Source organism: Megalobrama amblycephala, linkage group LG9, assembly GCF_018812025.1.
Source record: "Megalobrama amblycephala isolate DHTTF-2021 linkage group LG9, ASM1881202v1, whole genome shotgun sequence".
Lineage (NCBI taxonomy): Eukaryota > Metazoa > Chordata > Actinopteri > Cypriniformes > Xenocyprididae > Megalobrama > Megalobrama amblycephala.
The window spans coordinates 39,141,592-39,164,194 of NC_063052.1; the positions used below are offsets into that span (position 1 = coordinate 39,141,592).

Genomic DNA, 22,603 nt, shown 5'->3' on the forward strand with positions numbered 1-22,603 from the left:
AGTTGTAGCCCATTTCCTGAAGATGTCTGTGTGCGGTGGCTCTTGATGACCTGACTCCAGCTTCAGTCCACTCCTTTTGAAGCTCTCCTAAGTTCTTAAATCGGCTTTGCCTGATTATTTTCTCAAGCCTGCGGCCATTCCTTTCACTTGTACATCTTTTCCTACCACACTTTTTCCTTCCAGTCAACTTTCCATGAATATGCTTTGGCACAGCACTCTGCGAACAGCCAGTCCTTTCAGCAATGACCCACTGTGGCTATCCCTCATTGTAGAGGGTCTTGATGATCGTCTTCTAGACAACGGTCAAGTCAGCAGACTTCCCCATGACTGCTGTTGAGATTACTGACCTAAACCCAGTATTTATACCCTGAGAATGGTAATTTAATAGAACTTGAAATTAAATATTCTAATTTGAGATACAGATTTTTGATTTTGGCATTGAGATGTGCCTGTATATCTTTGTCTGATAAGGCATGTACTGTATCTCAGGACTACAGGCTGAATTTCGGTCTTTGGGGCGACTGCACTGACTGCGCTTGGCACGGTGAAGTCGCCACGATACAGGAGAGTGAAGGAGACGAGGTGTGGGGGGTCGTATGGAGGATAGACAACCAAAACCTGCCCAGTTTAGACCAGTTTAGACCGGGATTGTGAGGTCTCCCAAAATCACTCTTTCATCTTTAAAGATCATAACTTTTCATATTGTGATCAGTATTATATTGGATATTGCACCCTTTCCACAGAAAAAAAAACAAAAAAAACAAAACAAAACAGTATTTCATGTCCATTTATTTATTTTGTAAGTAGCTGTGCATCATGCTAATTTACTGTACATTATGTCCTATAAACATAGTAGAAACGATAACTGTTTAGTAAAATACAGTAGTCAACATTTGAAGTGAATCCAAAAAAAAAAGTTCAAAGTTGTCCTTTTGATCCACTTACTACACCTACTACTGTAGTACACTGGTTAAAAAAGCCATGATATCTGCTTCCATCATCTGCTTAATCAGATGAACACATACAGGCAAATGCAGATATAGTAACCAATATATTGTGGATCACTATTACATACTGTACAAAGCATGTATATATTTTGGATGTTTTACACAGGAACTAAAATATCTGCATTTAGGCATGTATTTCGTATCTTCACGTTTCAGACAGGAACAGGTTCATGAAGGTGCGTACAGCCCATTAGAGGTCAAAGTGGAAACAAAAGTGGAAATAAATGCTTCTCTGCTGAACGTACAAGATGAACAATTTCAGACCCTGTCCACCTTCACCACAGTATAAAAAGGTACATTTTACAGGCCATCATAAGCCTGAATGACCAAAACAAAGCATAAAGTTTAATTACAGAGCACAAAGTGAACACATCTCTGATCAAATATTAACAAGTGCTTTAAATTGAGATTCAAATGTTCTCAATATACTTATGTTTTAACACATATTATGCAAAAAATAAATAATCATAAACATCTGTGACTGTCTAGTTGCAAAACTAGACAAGTGTCAATGATGAGTCTCTTATCTCATCTAATTCTCCATCTAGGTTGTGTGTATAGGGGCTCAACTATGGATTGCTTCAAAACTATGCACAGAAGCTTCTGGCACTGGATACAAACAAATACAGTGGCACTTCTATATTATATCAGATTACAGACAAAGAAATGACCTGCAGGAAATTATGTGTATTTTTACTTTATCAAGTCAATTAATAAATACACATTTTGGATTGAAATATAATATGATTTGTACAGAAGACACACATATTGTTACAAACAATGTCATTATGTTAAAAAGGGAACCAGTATAAATGTCAAAAAGAACAAATAGGTTCTTTGTTTAATTTTAGATCAAGGATTGTATCATTCTGTAAAGTTACACAAACACATGTTTGATGATCACTATGGGTTTATGTCTGTTGATTCTGCTGAATTTGTCTGTAGTAGCTCTTTATTCACCATCAGCTGATCCAGAGAAGGTCAGACTAACATTAAAGTGAAACACAAAGTCAAATGTGTGTGACATTACTGCATCATTCACTTTAGAACAACTAAAACAAACTATATGAACTATTAGTGAGAGATAAACTAACCTTGTTTTCTAAATATACAATAATTAATGCAGTAGTGGGTTAAAACTCAAACATGGTCTTCATTATAAATGGATAAAATTATAAATCATCACTACTCACAGACATTCATATTGTTGATCACCCTTCAGATCAGACAGCAGCTTCAATCCTCTTTCACCAAGATTATTGCATGAAAGATCCAGTTCTCTCAGGTGTGAGGAGTTTGATCTCAGAGCTGAAGTCAGAGCAGCACAACCTTCATCTGTGACATCACAATCAATCAACCTGTTGAGATCAATGACAATCTCTCAGTTCAGGATCTACAGCTTTTTTTATTTTTTTTATGCTTTTTATGCGAGTATCATAATTCTCAAAATATCTAACTAGATGGGTGCTTGAGGAGGTTAATTTCAATATCATTAACATTTCTGAATATTTTAATTTGTTTATGGGTGCCAAAATCCTCTACACAACAGATTACATAGATTTAAATCAATGTTTCATCTCCATTTATTAAGTAGTTGTGTAATAATCAGCATAATGTCCTATTTTTGATTGTAAGAAGCTGATAAACAGCTCCTTTTCAGATGAGACGGAGATACTTGATAACTCAATTCACAGTAATACTATTCAGAAATACTGTTCCATCCATATCTCGACTCCTAGGGCCTCATTTATAAAATGTGCGTACGCAAAAATCCACAGCAAAGTCCATATTTATAAAAACGGTCTTTGATGTGGAAAAGTGCTTACCACCACGTCAGACGTACACACTTTTCCTTGTGGCAGATATTTAGAAATCTATAAGCAGCAGCAATAATAATTATAGTAATAATAATAATAAAAACTTAATAATAATAATAATAATAATAATAATATTAATTATCCAGATAATTGGCATTTTCCTTAATAACAGGCTAGCCTAGTTATTTATCCTGATAGACATTTATCTATTCTAATTTAATTAGTGTAGATTTATCTGTCACCCATTATTATTATTTTTTTTTACATGTGAAAATATCAGCATGGACATCAGCAAGATTGACCACCCTTATCAAAACTACATTGTATATCAGCTGGTATGTACAGTTATTTCTGTTAGGCTATATAAAAAGAACAAAAAGCAAATTACAAATAGTAAATTTTTTAAAAATCTTTTATCAAATACATAGGTTTATTTAACATGTATACATTTATTTAACATCTTTTGTTGTTTGATTAACATTAATTATCATTAAACATTAATGATAAGGTATTTATTTGGGGGCTACTGAATGCATAGATGTAATATACTGACACATATTCAGTTTTTTACCCACCTGTTTACGTACACTTAAGCCATAACCGATTGTATTCACGCGAGATACTCCACACGATGGGCATTTTGACATCTGTGTGTGCATGTATTTGACTATTCAGGCGCAAGGAGAACTGATCGCGCACACTGTTTTGTGTCATTCAGCGCGATTCCACCAATCCTGCCTTCACTAACAGCACGTTAATCGATAAAGAATTGTGATTGAATTGTAATTTTGTGATACGACGAGCTTGGCTACCTTTTTTTGGCTTTAGGCTGAAATTATATTCAACCCGCCAAAGTGGCTAGTAGGAGTGGCTGTCTTACCCACCACAGCTGAAATCTACCCTCATTTGGCAGGTTGGTGGGTGTTAATGTCAAGCCCTATATTATATATATATATATATATATATATATATATATAAAAATGGATAATAAAATAAATAGGCTTACACAAAATATGTTTCACTGTAACAATTACACATGAAGAAAACGAAAAAAAAAAAAAAAAAAACTGTAACAAGTGTACATTGAGTGATGCGCTCCATAAGTTAAAGGAAACCAAGACGGCTGAAAGTGCATCCTGTTTGGGTTTTTTTGTTTTTCTTTAAAAATTAAAGCACAATATTTTGATTTTATTGAGAGTGTACACAAATAAAAGTAAACCAGCAGTTTCTGGTTTTTTTTCTCAACACAGTTTTGACTGATATTTAGCGTACCTTAACTATGCAGCAATCGTTTTAAAAATAGCATGAAAAAATAACTTTACAAATAAATTGATTAAAAGAATACCCTACGCTACTTGTTTTGGTAATGGTTTTTCAAAACCCTTTTAGCATAATTACACAGCATTAAAGTTACATTTCCAGAGTTCCCAGAGAAGCTCCCAAAAAGCATCCCTGCACGAACCTCCAACAGGACCCCTAATTTCAGCCTTGCTAAAATTCTTTTTCCTGTCGATCGCCATTCTCAAATAAAGAATTTGGACGTTGAATGGTGCTCTTTTATATGCTTTTATATGCTTTTATATGCGTTTACAAGGCAGAGATCTGGAACCATTGAGCTGCGCACAATTTCAAGATTTTTTTCATTTGTGATTTATAGATTTCACATGTGAAAGAGAGGAGTATGCACTTTTTTTGTGCGCAAGTTCGTTTTTCGGAACACGTAGACACATTTGAGAAAAGATCTTAGATCAAATGTACAACGGTTTCTACACAACATTTTATAAATGAGGCCCCTAGTCTCTGAAGCAGTGTTAATTTTGGCAGCCATTTTTGATTTAGTCTTAGTCTTTATCTTCAGACGAAAATACTCCTTAGTCTTAGTCACATTTTAGTCATTTTAGTCTTCCATATTTTAGTCTAGTTTTAGTCTATGAAAAGTCATCACTTTTTGTCAAGTCTTAAGGCCTGTACACACCGGGACGAATATCGCACGCGTTTATCGTCAGCGTTTTTCGAGACGTTTTTTGTGTTCACACCCAAGCGATTTTCACCGGCGATGCGCCGAGTGAAAGTGCAAATTCACTCCCTGACAGTATGTGGCGCTTGTGCTTAACGGTAGTGCAAATAAACATATGATATTAATAAAGTTAAAGAAGATAAAAAAAAAAAAATGCATATATAAAATGGCATACATACATACATATATATATAGTGCAAGTGAACGGTAGTGTAAATAAACATATTTATGAAACAGACATTCTCAACTATATTTCTTGAATGTAAAAGGGAAAAAAAGGAAAAATACAGAAATAATACACATCTGTGGCAGAGCACCCATAGTGTGCGTCTCAATCAGCTCTCTACTTCACTAGTCAGGGCACTGATCAGGGATTCAGCCACATTCATTTAACATGGTATACTGACACACGACCTAGGAAGCTAGGGAGCTGTTTGAGATGCAGGGATAGTTTGTAGGGATCTTCCTCGTCTACTTACTTTCTCTTCGTCGTCTTGTGTGCTCGGCAAGACCGTTTTGTGCTTGAGCGCCACCAAGTCGTGTTTTACTGTAACTTCAGCAGCTCCAGGCACGTGAACAAAAGCGCCAATCTCATTGGTCGGCCAGTTTTTAACGCGGTGCGTCAAACCAAAAAAACGAACCCGAGGCGTTTTTTAAAAAATGACGCTTTTACGCCTCGCGTTTTTCGCGTCGGTGTGCACACTCACATTGGCGCCCGTTGTTTAGTCACGAGGCGTTAAACGTCGGCGAAAATCGCGTGCGATATTCGTCCCGGTGTGAACAGGCCTTTAGTCATTACTTTTAGTCAAACTACAGTTACCAACATTAATTTTGATAGTTATTTTATATATAGTCTTTAGACAAAATAGTCATTATAATTTTTCTCTTTAGACCAATTCATTTAAGCTTATGAAAAATTTGAATCAAGGTAACAGACTGTATTGAAATAGCACTCTTAGCAGTAGCACTTGTGCAATTGTACATATTCTCTTTTAGTGGTTCTCAAACTTTCTAGAGTGTCGTACCCCCTGAGGGATTTAACATCCTTCTGTGTACCCTCTCTTTTCCACTTAGACTGGTTACACATTTCCATTATGGGACAATATTTGCCTCTTCTTAAATTGATTTTTCCAGTGCATTTTTTACCTTTATGAATACCTTTGTAAAATAAATAATGCCTTCAATAAAATGTGCTGCTCTGCTGTGTTTTTTGTTGCAAAATAGAGCAAAAATACTGACAATATTGTTTAAAATGTACATCACTTAATATTACCCTTTTGTTTGTTGAACTGTTGTATAAAACCAATATTCAGGATATATTATATTATATTATATTATATTATATTATATTATATTACATTCAGGCAATATTCTTGCTAATATGATCAACATTAAAAACAGTAACTCGCAGAAGGGTATGTTTTTGTATCGAATAGAGTTTTAATCTTAAATCTACATGCAGTCTGTGTCTATATTTGTTCTTCATGCTGTACTGCTAAATCCCTACTTTTACAAAGGTAACGTTATATTGTCAAGAACAGCACTAATATAGCGCGATGCTGGCTTGTGTGGGTGCAGTCAGTTTTGACAGTGAAAGATGAAAGATGAGATAATTTGATTGAATGTTGTGTATATACAACATTTTACCTCTAGAAAAACGTTCAGTTTTCATGTTATTTTAAGGTGGAGTAGAATAAAATGAACGGCAAAGCTCAGCACTTTTCACGTACATCAGTTTGAGAACCACTGCTGAATCAGCCTGCACTTCGGTCCCAGATTTAGTCAGTAAACGAGCAGCACAATAAAGACCAACTGAATGATACTTTAATTTAAGTAGAAAATTTCAAATGAATGAACTCAAGCTTACTTGTCTGTGTTTTCAGATCATCCGCGCTTCTTCCTCAGTGTAGAGAGGGCTCGTGTACGTGGTTGCCAGATAGCAAAGATGAAGTAAAACATGTTCTTTTAACAGAAAATCTCTGATAGGGGGTTTAAATTCTGGAAATCTGGCAACCGTAAGTGTGACCGCTCGTAAAGACAGTCTGTAATGTTTTGTCTCCTTTATTAGACAAAAACAAAAGGTGATTTCAAAAGACTGATTTTGGTAAAGTTTTTAGTCTTTTAACCCTCTGGAGTCTGAGGCTGATTTGGGGCCTGGAGAAGTTTTGACATGCCCTGACATTTGTGCTTTTTTCAGTTGTTCATAAACATATTAATGGAAAAAGTGTCAATACACTGTATTCAGCACAAACTAGGCTACAATAATATGTGAGGAACATGTATGTACATGTTTGTGTTTTTGAAGGAATAACATTTATGCGTGGTTATTGAAAAAACAAAAAACTTAAGTCACTGAAATAAGGCCAAAAAAAGTATAGTAAATCTGTGTTTACAATACTTTAGGGTATTGGAGGTTGTAAACTAGAGTTTTTGCTTCAAAATTATGTAAAAATTATGCTGCCTACTCCTTCATATAAAACAATATATTGATTTAGTTTTTGTAAGACACTTTTTGCCAAGAAACACAGTATGTGTGGAGGCGTGAATCACCACTGAATAATGGGCCATTCTCACCTGAGAAGACAAAAGAATTGCATAGTAATGAGCTGAAATGACTTGCATATTAATGAGGCATTTCAGTCAGGTAGGCTGTGAAAAAAACCTTCTGTGATGTCTCAAGCTCATCATGATATATGAAACATACAGAAAAATATTATTACAATATAAAGTAATGGTTTTATATTATACTTTAAAATATAATGTATTTCTGTGATGCAAAGAGTCTGAATATAGGCTTTTAATTTAAAAGCATGCACATTTGGAGAAATATTGGATTCTCATATGCTTATGTCAATTTTCTATACAGAGGAGTTATATTTATTTAATATTCATTGTCATTACTATGAGCGCTGGTGTTTTCAATTCATACTTGAAGTCAGAGGGCGCTCTCTGTGCATTTTTAGTCCACAAATTCATCTAAAAGAAGAAGAGGCTATTCCATGAAATGAGTTTCCAATTCATACTGCAGCCGGAGGGCGCTAAAGAAACAAAAACTCATCTAAAATTCATCTATAGAAGAAAAGAAAACAGGAACTAACTGCATGTCTTCTAGAGCTCGCTAACCATGACTTTTACATCCAGATAAACACTTTTCAAGACAAATACACGATTGAGACGATGAATGCATGTATTGCCTCTGAATTTGCATCTGAATAGCGCTGGCTCCGTGGGCGTGGCCGCATTAGCAGATAATGAGATGAATCACGGACTTCTGACATGGCTCTCTTTTCATACAGATTACATAAACACAGAAGGTTTGTTTTCGATTTGACTTACATGATTTAAAACCTGACATCTTAATGTTTTTTTAGACATAAGTTTAATTTTTCTGTGATTAGTATTCACTAAGTTACAGTTCATTTTCTGAGAACTATCAGATTGGACTTCGTTCAGAGGGAGAGGAGAAATCACGATTCATGTTAGTTTTCTTTATTTTACAAAAAGCACAACATTTTGTTTTTACTCTGAGTGTATACAAATAAAAGAAGATATTCTATAGTTTCAATTGATATATTACTTATGTCTCTATGACAAAAAATGACGGAGTATTTTAAGTCTGTTTTGCTGCAATGTGAAAAAAAACCTGCAAAACGCGCCAGCGCGTTTTCAGACCTCAGAGTGTTAACTACATTTCAGCCTCGTCTTTTTTCGTCAACTATATTGCATGCGTTGTTTTAGTCATCGTCTCGTCTTAGTCATGGAAAAAAAGGTCGTCAACGAACATTTTTCGTCATAGTTTTTGCTAATGAAATTAACACTGCTCTGAAGGCTAACAACCCACTTGGAACTGAGGAATCATGTTCAACAGCAGACACACAAACCACATATGTTTACAAAACAGCTTATTATTTCCTTCACAGCATCCCTGAGGAATAGTGATGCGCGGGTCGGCTTTTTTTCCAACCCGCGGGTCCCGCTTTTATGACATTATTTGGCCCGCCCCGCACCACTGTATCTATTTTTACAACCCGCCCCGCCCCACACCCGCGACCATTTAATAGACATACTAGGCATTGTAATATAAATTAAAACAGCCTTTATTTCAGTCTGAAAGTGCTTGGAAACATCGCCCTGTAAACTGGCAACAACATACTATTATGAATATGAACCATAAATGATAATGATAAACAAGTGATATAAACAGACCAAACTTCATACTACTAAACATCATACTAATAAAGTATACTACAGAAAAGCAGTTGAGCCCAGAATATGAACACAATTCGTTTAATTTCACGTTGTGTTTTCCTCCCATATAAAACCGCTATAAAGAAAAAGCTTAATGTCGTTTAATGTAGCCTAAGTCAGAGATCAAAGATCAAATTCTGCACAAAACAATTATTCTATATAGTATGCTTTATTTGTATGGTATTTACTAAGTTTGGTTTGTTAATAACACTGCCTTAGTAAATTAAGCCACGTTAAGCTCTTTCACATTAAGCGTTTTATATATACACCTTTCAGATTTGTAGGACAACCGTTTACAGCCTACACAACACAACCACTTAACTTTTGTTTTATTTAACACACGGAAATGTTCATTTACTGTTTTTATGTTCACTGTGCAAAAAAAGAATGGCATCCACTGTACCGGGGTTTATTTCGCCTAGACTCCAGCACTCGGCCAGCAGAGCTGAATGTGTGCTCGTGGCCGGGATACAGAGAATCATTTTTGACACATTGGCAAGCACAGGAAAGGCGATTGACTGCGACTGCAGGAAGCTTAGAATGTCCTCTCCGTCCCAGAAGAACTGGCCCTCAATGTAGCGTTTTATTTTGTTTTATTTCTCCGTTTTTGTTGTCGTGGCTGGCGGCAGGAGCTGCTTGGCGCGCCGCTTTCGTGATGCCAAAGGTTTGGGGACATCACGCAAGTTACGTTACGGCCTTCGTATTGTAACCTTATAAAAAAAGCTAATAAAATATGTAAATAGATATTCCCAAATATTTAATATATGCTATAGGGAATTGCTCACAACATACATGATTTTTTTTTAATGACCCGCCCCAACCCGCCCCATAAATAAAGTGACAATTTCTTAACCCGGCCCAACCCGACCCCGTGGGGTCCACGAGTTATGAGACGACACGCGCATCACTGCTGAGGAATAAAAATACCCGTTTTGTGTGTGTGGCTTTTTTTTTTTTTTTTTTTTTTTACAGGGATTTGTCTCTCATTTTTTACTTGGAACATTTACTGATATGTGGATTAAACTATACAGATGATCCTACATCCATGTCAGAACTGCTGCAACTATTAACTATTTTTGAGTACCAGTGTGTCTTAGAGAGATGATTTACCTCAGTATTTCCAGTTTACCCTCCTTCAGTCCAGCAGAGAGCAGATTCACTCCTGAGTCCCCTAGTTTATTTCCAGACATATCCAGGTGTCTCAGGTGTGAGGGGTTTGATCTCAGAGCTGAAGCCAGAGCAGCACAACCTTCATCTGTGACTCCACAATCACTCAACCTGTAGAGAACAATGACACTCTTCAGTCTCTCAGTTCAGGATCTACAGCTCAGAGAAGCAGGAAAGCACTTTTAATTTTTTTATGTGAGTACCACAAAATTCTCAACACATCTATATATGAAAATGCACTGAAAAACTTCTGTTAGATATGAATAAAAATATTGTTATAATAATTATATTTCCATCATCCTGAGGTAACGTCTAGGTTATTAATGTATTCCCCATTCCCTGAAGGAGGAGTCTGACAATTTGGGATCTCGTCCCGAGAGCGAAGTGAAACCTCCTTCCCTGTGGGAGGAGGTTTCACTTCAGGTCTACCCCAAAAACTTTTCCAATTGTCTATGAACACTATATTATTCTGCGGACACCATGTAGACAGTCAGCCATTGAGTGACCACAGTCTGCTAAGTATCTCATCACTCCAGAGAAAAAGGAGGGTGCCAGAGCAAATTACAGTATCTGACATTATACTTGCGAGTACACGCACCTCTTTAATGTTAATCAACATTAAAAAGTTTATTGGCGATGTGAATATTAATCTTAGATTTACCTCAGTATCTCCAGTTTACAGTGAGGATCATTCAGTCCAACAGAGAGCAGATTCACTCCTATGTCTATTTTATTTCCAGTCAGATCTAGTTCTCTCATGTGTGAGGGATTTGATCTCAGAGCTGAAGCCAGAGCAGCACAACCATCATCTGTGACACCACAATACCTCAACCTGTAGAGAATAATAAATTTTTTTTCAGTGTCTCAGTACAGGATCTACAGCTCAGATAACAGGAACTTCACAATCAGAAAGACAGACTTAATCCATGGTATGATTAACAGGTCCAGTCATGAGACCCACTTCTACATGGTGCTTGAAGAGGTTCATTTCATTAAAATAAAAATGCAATCTTTTAAATTTTTTATTTGTATACTGAAAAATCCTCAACACATTTCCAAGTGAAAAATACTGGAGAAAAAAAAAGTGCAGTGAAAACAACTAAGAAATCAATCAAAATTATTGTATGTTAATTATTCTTTGAATATTATCTTTTTATTGACCCTTGACTCAGATACAGATTATCTATATAGTACAGACTCAATTTCCCAGTAGACTCAATCTCCCAGTTTAAAGATTCATCTCTTCAGCCAAGCATTCACATAATGTATCTCATATCCTTGTACTCCAGTTATATCAGATCAAATGCACATGACTATCTTTGCATAATGTTATGAACAGCAGCTATGCTAATTATTTTCCATTTACTTTTCTGTTTTATCTCTGGATGCCCATCCTGAGGTTAACTAGAGAGAACATCAGCTCCAGTTTGGATCCAGTTTCTTATGAAGACTACAGATGCCTCAACATCTTTGAAGAGATGACTTGAAAGGACTCCAACTCCTGATAGGACTTCAGATGATGCAAACTGTATCAACATGCACTAATGCTAAATTTTTCTATATATCCTATTCATTTTTTTAACAACATGTATTCTTCATTGAGCTCATCGTTTCTGCATTCAAATTATTGCGTTGTTTAAACTAATATATTGTTAGCTTACTGCAATATTTGTAGAAGTACAATTCTGAAATACATAACTTTGACACAGTCACCTCTGATAACAGATCACTCTAAATTGTAATGTAGACATGCTTTTTCTGTGAAGCTGCTTTAAAAGGATATGCATTGTGAAAAGTGCTACACAAATAAATGTGAAATTAACTGAATACTAGTTTATCAGATTTCTTGTTATTTTATAAGAAATTCTTGTGAGATAATTTCATTGCACAGTGAGTTTAATTCTGTCATATTTCCACCTCATTTTATGTAGCCTGTGAGTAAATGTCCCAAATGTAGTGGTGAGGACAGCTGACTGCAATGTCTCACCCACCAATCAGTTAGCGATTTCCTTGTGAATATTAATGAGCCTTCCACTGTCCTTCTATGATGTTTGGAAAATGTGCATCCCATAAAATGAACTGAATACATGTATAAATTGCATAATATAGAGTACATCTGTAATATTGCTTTCAGAGCATTGAATAATTATTCAAATCAATAGTAGTCTGAAGTGGATGCAGTTCTGAAAATAATGACCAACGAAACTGGTCTTACATTTTCAGTCAGTCTTTTAAAGGGTCCACACAGCCTGGCAGAAACTGGGATTGACACTCCTGATTTGTTTAATAAGCAGTTGTGTAACAAGTAGGATAATATATAATGTATAGTTGGTCTCCACTTTATATTAGTTTGCAAATGATACACAACTTTATTTTTCAGATGAGACAGTGATAATGGATGTCTAAATGGACAGAGAAATGCTATCCAGCCATATGTAGACTTGTCTCTGAAGACCAATAAACATCTGGAACCGAGGAACGATGTTAAACAGCAAACTTACAAAACATGTTTGCAAAACAGCTTTTTATCACCTTCACAACATATCTAAGGAATAACGAGACATTTTTTGTAACAGAGATTGTCTCTCCTTTTTACACTTCATACATTTATTGACATGTGGTTAAAACTCTACAGACAATCCTACATCCATGTCAGAACTGATAAAACTATAAATTATTTGTGAGTACCAGTGTGTGTGTGACTCTAAGAGAGATGATTTACCACAGTGTTTCCAGTTTACAGTCAGGATCCTTCAGTACAACAGAGAGCCGATTCACTCCTGAATCTAGCAGTTTATTTCTAGACAGATCCAATTCTCTCAGATGTAAGGGGTTTGATCTCAGAGCTGAAGCCAGAGCAGCACAACCTTCATCTGTGACACCACAATCAATCAACCTGTAAAGAACAATGACATATTTCAGTCTCTCAGTTCAGGATCTACAGTTCAGATAAGCAGGAACTTTACAATCAGAGACTTAATCCACGACACAATAGGTCCAGTCTAAGATGAGACCACTTTCTACATGGTGCATGAAAAAGGTATTTCAATATCATAAAACATGGAATCTTTTAAAAAATTCTTAGGAGTACCGCAAACTCCTCAACACATCTGCATGTAAAAAAAATACTGAAACCTTGTAGTGAAAACAACTAATACATTAATCAGAAAATATTGTAGCCTACATGTTAATTGTTCTTTGAATATTATCTTTTTATTGACAGTTGACTCCGGTTACAGATTTTCTATATATTCCATGTGATAATTTCATTGCAGTGTGAGTTTGATTGTCATATTTACACCTCATTTTGTGTAGCCTGAGTTAATATCCCAAATGGAGTGATGAGCACCAATCAGTTAGCCATTTCCTTGTGAATATTAATGAGCCTATCACTGTCCTGCAATGTTTGGAAAATGAACATCCCCCAAACAATTTGAAAATATATTGTATAATGTATAGTATATCTGTAATATTGCTTTCAGAGCATTGAGCAATTATTAAAATCAGTAGTAGTCTGAAGTGGATGCACTTCTGGAAATAATGACCAATGAATCTGGTCTTACATTTTCAGTCTGTCTTTTTAAAGGGCATATTGCAGGTTAGAGCCTCCATGAGTCAGTGCATAGAAAAATAATGTAGGAACTACATTTCTTTAAAAAATAATTATAAATTCGCTACTGAGGCTTTAGGAGTAATTTCTGTGAGAAAAGTTTACTTCCGCATCTGAAAAATGCCAAACTGGAAGTGACATAATGGGAGGGAGTGCAGTCAATTTAAACAATAGGTAAACAATGGATTGCAATGACTGTTCGGTCACTGAGGAAATTGTAAATGTTTATTCATACTCGTATGACAATCCACATCCATAAAATTAGCCTGCTGTGCGGCCAAGAGAGCAGGGACAGGCCAGGACTAGACAGAACAACGGTCAGAGAAGACAAATTGAGTTGTGGTGTGGTGTGAGGAGAACCAGTGGAGATGTGGTGTGAGGAGAACCAGTGGAGAACAAGGCAGGAGACAAGTGTTAGCTTATACAGGTGCTGGTCATATAATTAGAAGTTAATATTATATATATATATACACATATATATGTTGATTTAAAGTTGATTTATTTCACTATTCACTAATTTCATTCAAAAAGGGAAACTTGTATATTATATTCAATCATTACACACAGACTGATATATTTCAAATGTTTATTTCTTTTAATTTTGATGATTATAACTGACAACTAAGGAAAATCCCAAATTCAGTATCTCAGAAAATTATTGTGAAAAGGTTCTATATTGAAGACACCTGGTGCCACACTCTAATCAGCTAATTAACTCAAAACAACTGCAAAGGCATTTAAATGGTCTCTCAGTCTAGTTCTGTTTGCTACACAATCATGGGGAAGACTGCTGACTTGACGGCTGTCCAAAAGACGACCATTGACACCTTGCACAAGGAGGGCAAGACATAAAAGGTCATTGCAAAAGAGGCTGGCTGTTCACAGAGCTCTGTGTCCAAGCACATTAATAGAGAGGCAAAGGGAAGGAAAAGATGTGGTAGAAAAAAAGTGTACAAGCAATAGGGATAACTGCACCCTGGAGAGGATTGTGAAACAAAACCCATTCAAAAATGTGGGGGAGATTCACAAAGAGTGGACTGCAGCTGGAGTCAGTGCTTCAAGAACCACTACGCACAGACAGCAACAGACAGCGTCAGAAGAGTCTCGCCTGGGATAAAGACAAAAAGGACTGGACTGCTGCTGAGTGGTCCAAAGTTATGTTCTCTGATGAAAGTAAATTTTGCATTTCCTTTGGAAATCAGGGTCCCAGAGTCTGGAGGAAGAGAGGAGAAGCACACAATCCACGTTGCTTGAGGTCCAGTGTAAAGTTTCCACAGTCAGTGATGGTTTGGGGTGCCATGTCATCTGCTGGTGTTGGTCCACTGTGTTTTCTGAGGTCCAAGGTCAACGCAGCCATATACCAGGAAGTTTTAAAGCACTTCATGGTTCCTGCTGCTGACCATCTTTATGGAGATGCAGATTTCATTTTGGCACCTGCACAGAGTGCCAAAGCTACCAGTACCTGGTTTAAGGACCATGGTATCCCTGCTCTTAATTGGCCAGCAAACTCGCCTGACCTTAACCCCATAGAAAATCTATGGGGTATTGTGAAGAGGAAGATGCGATATGCCAGACCCAACAATGCAGAAGAGCCGAAGGCCACTATCAGAGCAACCTGGGCTCTCATAACACCTGAGCAGTGCCACAGACTGATCGACTCCATGCCACGCCGCATTGCTGCAGTAATTCAGACAAAAGGAGCCCCAACTAAGTATTGGGTGCTGTACATGCTCATACTTTTCAGTTGGCCAAGATTTCTAAAAATCCTTTCTTTGCATTGGTCTTAAGTAATATTCTAATTTTCTGAGATACTGAATTTGGGATTTTCCTTAGTTGTCAGTTATAATCATCAAAATTAAAAGAAATAAACATTTGAAATATATCAGTCTGTGTGTAATGAATGAATATAATATACAAGTTTCACTTTTTGAATGGAATTAGTGAAATAAATCAACTTTTTGATGATATTCTAATTATATGACCAGCACCTGTAGATATATACACGTTAGCTAATGATATGTAACACTGCTCAGATCACAATATTGTACAGATTATCATCATGTATCAGGCAATAGCAAAGCTAGTACTGATCATGTATAAGTTTTGATACTAACCAATAACAGAAACTAATAATCTTTGATCAGGTGTAGGTCACACTTGTTAATATCTGTAAAAACTAACGTTACATGATATAGTGGTTTCTCATCACGACTGATTTGGTAGTTAGCAGATGTTTAAATAACAAGTCTTGTGGTGCACAGTTCACGTTTTCGTCAAGCTGCATCTCTGACGGATCCGTGACCATCATGTGTCCCGCCGATGGCCGGACCATAGACAATATAGTGTTATTGTATGTGTTTAAGTTATCCTTTATTCATTAATTCTGTGTCATGAGTTTATGTTGTGCCGATTTACTGATAGTGTGAGGATGTATTGAATGTACATAAATGGCATGAATGAAATTGCAGTAATTACATTACCAGCACATAATTCAAAACCGTTTTGAAAAGTGTGAGACGTCCAGAAGTCTATCAGTTCGCAAATGGATCTTGCAGAGGGGTTAGAGATGGGCCCCGCCCTTTCTCTGCTTTTACCTGCTGGATCCAACACTTCATTTCAGGAGGTAGAAGCACGCTCTGCGGTTTCTTCTGCCCCTGGTGAAGCGCCGGTGCTGCAGCAATCTAGTTCTGAGGAACTAGACACTGTTAGCATAGACCCTTGTGACATTGAGGACTCACTACCTCACACACAAGCATATGAGGAGCTTGTGGATGTTGTGACCAGAGCTGTGGCTAGATTGAACATTAGTTGGCCAGCTGAGAAACAAAAAGCCTGTCAGTCGAGTCTATCAGACGAGGGCTTCTTGCCGTCACGGTCACAACCTCCACGCCGGGGCTTGCCTTTCTTTTCCAAACTCCACACCAAGGTGTCGAGGTCATGGAACAGACCTGCCTCCTATCGGGTCTTCAGCCCTCAAATCTCCAATTATAGCAATATTGTAGGGCTGAAAAGGCATGGCTATGGGGAGATCCCTCAGGTCATATACATCTAGGATGGCTTGAGAGTGAGTAAATCATGGGGTAATTTTCATTTTTGGGTGAACTAACCTTTTAAAGTGACAGCATCCAAATTTACCTGCTGTCATTATTAACAATAAACAACAACAACAACAACAAAAAAGATAAAATCTCTCACTGCTCTTGCCTGAATCATTTTTGTAACTAATTAATTTTGTAACTTTTAATAAATGTATATTTAATTTACACAGTAAAGACTATGCATAGTTTTTTAAACATTTGATTATATATTTTATGTAGTATTTCTAGTGCTTAGTTTTTTAGGTAGGTCCATTTCATTTGTGTCTTTTTCTATTGTAGTTTGTTTTCCTTGCTCTTTCTTTATCACCCTTTACTTGTCTTCAGTAAGCTTGAAAGGTTTTTTAGGCTAGCATTAGTTTTTTTAAATATTGAAAATGGTGATAAGAATTCTGAAATTTCAATGGTATCAAAAATTGATATCACAATGGAGTCACGTGATGCAGGCGGTGAGGAAAGATGTGCTCTAGTGAGCTCCTCTGACTAGCTATATTATTAAGCAAGAATCCTACATTAATCTCCCTAGTTTGTAGATTTTCAAGTCCATTAAGGAATTGGATGGGCAATGTTGTTTATGGCAGAACACAATTTGCGCCGAAAAGGACGTAAAACACGGCCAACTATCAACACTCCCGAAGCTAACGATCCTGACTCGCTACCCAACATGGCCGAAGATGTGGAAGGCGAAATATCGTTACAGACTCTGTGGAAGGAGATCAAAACCAGTAAAGAGGAAATTAGCAAACAAATGGACAGGATGACCAATGATATTCAAGCTAAATTGACCCGCATCGAAACCTCTATGTCAACTTTATCGGAACAGATGGTCGAGGTTGAAACTAGAGTAAGCACCACAGAGGATGACTTGAGAGATACTCGTTCGACAGTTACTCGCTTGGAGAAGGACGTCGCTTACCTTAAAGATAAAGTGCAAGACCTGGAGAACAGAAGTAGGAGATCTAATATTCGGATTGTAAACTTGCCGGAAAAATCCGAGGGAAGCAATATGGTTTCGTTTCTGGAACGCATCATCCCGGAGATCCTCAGCGTCGAGAACTTTCCGTCTCCTCCGACAATTGAGAGGGCCCACAGAACGGGAAATACCTCGTCGGATAGGGCAACTCCAAGGATAATTGTGGCGAAACTCCTGAACTTCAGAGATAAGCAGAAAATCCTTCAACTTGCGCGAGAGAGAAAGGAGGTTTTCTTTGACAACCGGCGCATCCACTTTTTTCCCGATTTCAGCGTGGAGCTCCAGAATGCTCGCAAAGCTTACACGGAGGTGAAGCGAATGTTGAGAGATCGGGAAATTGAATACTCCTTCGTATATCCTTCTAAGCTTCGGATCATGTATATGGGTAAAACAAAGTTCTTCTCCACTCCACTTGAGGTTAAGAACTTTATTGATTCTCACAGTAAGGATGCAGAGGCCTCCACTACGGAATGAGAACTGATACTATAGCCTACTCTAATGGCTTTCACATACAGTCTGTGGATATCCTGTGAGTTAAGACTATAATGTTTTCATGTAAGACTGTAAATGTTTTCCTTTTTATTTCCTTGACCAAAGGTCATAACAAGAAATATTATTTATGTTGTTGCCAGATTACAATTTGCCACTAAAATTCTTTTAGAGTACAGTAGGCTACCCTACTATTTGAATGTTTCCACTAGTTTGCAATGTAGTTTAATATTGGATTTATTAGCTTCACCATTTGTTCAATGTCTGCACCTAAGTACAATGTTAATAGAAGATATGAATATCTGACCAATTATAATTTAATTTTGTTTTTATTTTGTTCTGAATAGGGAGTTTTATCATGCTATGTAGGATACTAGCTATTTGAATATGGCTAGTCAGCATCAGCTACAAGTTCAGTAGCAAGGTTGTTACTAAGGCATAATTTGCCTTTTCTTTTTTTCATTCCTTCTTTTTTTCACATTTGAAAGTTAAAATTTTAGTTCATTTTTCACGCAACAAGATGCATCTTTCGCAATGGTATCATGTAGGAGTAGAAGAACATTATTATGTGTGTAGTGGAGATTTTGCTGTTATTTTTAAGATCGTGATAACTGGCTAAGACTTTAAACTGTGTTTCATGGAATGTTAGGGGTTTAAATAATCCGGTAAAAAGAAAGAAAGTACTGTCACATTTGAAAAGGGTTAACACGGATATAGCTTTTATTCAGGAGACCCATCTTACTGATCAGGAACATAGAAAACTCAAGAGAGAATGGGTTGGTCAGGTCTATTACTCATTTTCTTCCAGTGGTCGAGGGGTAGCAGTACTAATCCACAAAAATTACAATTTAACTTGATCAATACATACTCTGATACTGCTGGTAGATGTGTAATTGTTGAATGCGAGTTGAATAGGGAACATATTACCTTGGTAAATGTCTACGGTCCAAACCATGATGATCCCATCTTTTTTAGCAAATTACTATTACGATTAGCTACTATTGAGGGCAGTTGCTTTTTTGGTGGTGACTTTAATCTAGTTTTAGACCCTTCCAAGGATAGATCATCAAAAAAAATTCTTAAATCAAAAGCAGCAACCATTCTGAGTCAAGGGATGACTGATTTGGGGTTGTATGATGTATGGCGCAATCTTTATCCAGACCAAATTGACTACTCATTTTATTTAAATGTACATAATGTCTACTCAAGAATAGATTTCTTTTTAGCATCTCAATCATTAGCCTACCAAGTAAAAGACTGTACCTATCTTCCTGCATCCATCTCTGATCACAACCCTGTCAAGCTTACATGGGAACCAACAATGGCCCCACCTTACTCCAAAAAATGGAGATTTAAAACTTATATGCTGAAAGACCCAGATTTTATCCAATTTATGACTACTCATATTCAGATTTTTCTTGAAGCTAATGCTAATTCAGCTTCACATTCAACCATATGGGAGGCACTTAAAGCTTTCATGAGAGGACATATTCTCTCATATGGGGCTTACAAACAAAAAGAAAAGAGAGCTGCTTTAACAGATTTAGAAAAAGAAATAAGATAATTGGAATTAGAACATTCTTTGACCAATAATGATAAATGTTTATCACAACTTAATCAAATCGGGTCTTGCATAATAATTTGTGCACTCAGAAGGCCGAATCTATTATGGCAAGAACAAAATATCATTATTACGAATTCGGAAATAAGACTAGCAGATTACTAGCTTGGCAAATTAAAAAAGAAGAATCTGAGCGATATATTCACTCAATACAATTAGATGATGATAGATATATAAAAGACCCTAGAGAAATTAATATTTTATTTAAGGATTATTATGAAACTTTATATAAAACTGATCACAGTCAGGGAAATGCTGATGCTAAGAAATTTATTAATAAAATACAGCTACCAAAAATTGATGATGAAGATAACAAACTTTTGAACTCTGAAATAACTGAGAATGAGTACTGAGAAGTACTTAAAGCAATTAATGCTTTAGGAAATAACAAGGCCCCTGGACCAGACGGCTTCCCAATTGTATATTTCAAGTAATTTTCAAAGATGTTATTAACTCCCTTAACATGATTAAAAACATGAGAGAGGATTAAAGAATCACTTGAGAGAGGCTCACTTCCACACTTCGTGGAATTGGCCACAATAACTCTACTCCCTAAACCAGGGAAAGACAGGCAAAAATATGGGTCTTATAGGCCGCTAAGTCTACTCAATGTTGACTATAAAGTTCTAACTAAATCTAACTTTCCCTATTAATATACCAGATCAGTTAAAATATATAGCAAAACCACTGACACTGTGTACTAATGGGTTTAAATATTTAGGTATTCATATTGATCTAACTCATGATGAACATGATGACATGTTTAAAAAAAATTACTCCATACTTATGGAGAGAGTGAAAGATGATATGCAAAAATGGAAAGATGAACATTTTACCTAAATATCTATATAAATTTCAATGTCTCCCCTTGAACATTCCCAAATCTTACTTTAAGGAACTAAAGAGTGATTTCTGGATTTCTGTGGAAAGGCAAAATACCTAGAGTAAAACTTCTGAAACTCCAGGCTCCGTACAAGAAAGGTGGACTGAATCTTCCCAATTTCAGACATTACTATTTAGCTTCGCAATTTCGGCCTATATGGATCTGGTTACATTTGACAAGGTTGATACTAGCTGGACAGCTATAGAACAGTGGGAGATGAACTCTATTCCCCTAAAGGTTATTCCTTTTCTGGGGTCAAAAAGTGGTTTATCTACTTTTACTAAAAACCCATTAATACTACATTCATTTTCTGCATGGTTAGAATCGCATAAGTTATGCTGCTCTGGCATTGTTCCTCTAAGATATTTACCACTTTGGGAAAACCCTATTATACCTCATGGCATTGCTGATAATTCCTTAAAAGCATGGGTGAATAAAGGTATAAAGACATTGGAGGACATGTATGACAATGATTCTTTAATGAGCTTTGAATTACTATCCAAGAAATACAAAATACCAAAACACAGCTTCTTTAAATATTTGCAAGTCAGACATTGGATCAAAGAGATTACCCCAAGACTTTTCCTAAGATTCCTACACTATCACCATTTGAAAATGTTATGTTTAATAAAATTGTGTCCTCTCCAAGAGGCATTGTTTCTGTAGGGTACAGCACAATAACAAATAACTTTAAGCCTTTTGACAATGTAAGCTTGAAGCAGAGATGGGAAGTAGATCTCAACTGTAAATATGACCTGGAAGAATGGGAGTATATTATGGAAAGTATCCAGACTATTTTAATATCCACCAAACATAGACAAATTCAATTCAATATTTTACATCGAACATATTATACTCCTCAAAAACTTCATATGTTAAATACCGGTATATCTTCAAAATGTCAAAGGTGTAAAACATCTGAAGGCAGTTTACTTCATATGCTTTGGAATTGTCCTGTACTGAATGACTTTTGGGAATATATAATTTATACCACTTCAAAGATTATAGATATCCCAATTAGTAAACGATCCTAGAATTTGGATATTAGGGAATATTGATTTATTAGGCTCTTCTCAACATAAAAAGTATTTTTCACTGTTAGCAGGAACTGCAGGAAAAAAAATGTATATTAGTGAACTGGAAGTCGATTCATTCCCCATCCAGACAACAATGGATCAATGAAGCTTCTTTCATACTGCACCCCTGAGAAAATCCTTTTCAATGTTAGGAAATCTCCGAGGACTTTTGAAAAAATCTGGGGCTCCTTTCTGGAACATTTACCTTCTCTTACTGCAAACTAATTGTAATGTCATCTGTTGCGCTTTTTTTTTTTAATTTTTTTTTTTAGCTTTTTGTTTTGTTTTTGTATAAGAAAAATGAAGGTTGTAATGTTATGTGCATATGTATTTTTTCATGCATTATAAATGAAAATAAAACCATTAAAAAAAAAAAAAAGTATAAGAGTATCAGTGTTTGTGACTCGCAGAGAGATGATTTACCTCAGTATCTCCAGTTTACAGTGAGGGTCCTTCAGTGCATCACAGAGCAGCTTCACTCCTGAATCTTTTAGTTTATTTCTAGACAGACTCAGTTGTCTCCGGTGTGAGGGGTTTGATGTCAGAGCTGAAGCCAGAGCAGCACAACCTTCGTCGATGACACCACAATCACTCAACCTG

At 36.3% G+C, this 22,603-nt stretch overlaps 1 protein-coding gene across 1 annotated transcript in view; it reads right to left on the reverse strand.

Moving 5' to 3' along the window:
* Positions 1 to 776: 776 nt before the first annotated feature.
* Positions 777 to 22,603, reverse strand: part of LOC125275847 (NACHT, LRR and PYD domains-containing protein 3-like) — a 28,773-nt gene continuing 6,946 nt past the window's right edge. The window contains exons 7-12 of the mRNA XM_048203155.1: positions 22,427 to 22,600; positions 12,979 to 13,152; positions 10,918 to 11,088; positions 10,200 to 10,367; positions 2,201 to 2,365; positions 777 to 1,993 (exon numbers count right to left, since the gene is read on the reverse strand). Of these exons, the coding sequence (XP_048059112.1) occupies positions 1,960 to 1,993; positions 2,201 to 2,365; positions 10,200 to 10,367; positions 10,918 to 11,088; positions 12,979 to 13,152; positions 22,427 to 22,600 (886 nt within the window). The 3' untranslated portion in view covers positions 777 to 1,959. The remainder of the gene's footprint in view (positions 1,994 to 2,200; positions 2,366 to 10,199; positions 10,368 to 10,917; positions 11,089 to 12,978; positions 13,153 to 22,426; positions 22,601 to 22,603) is intronic.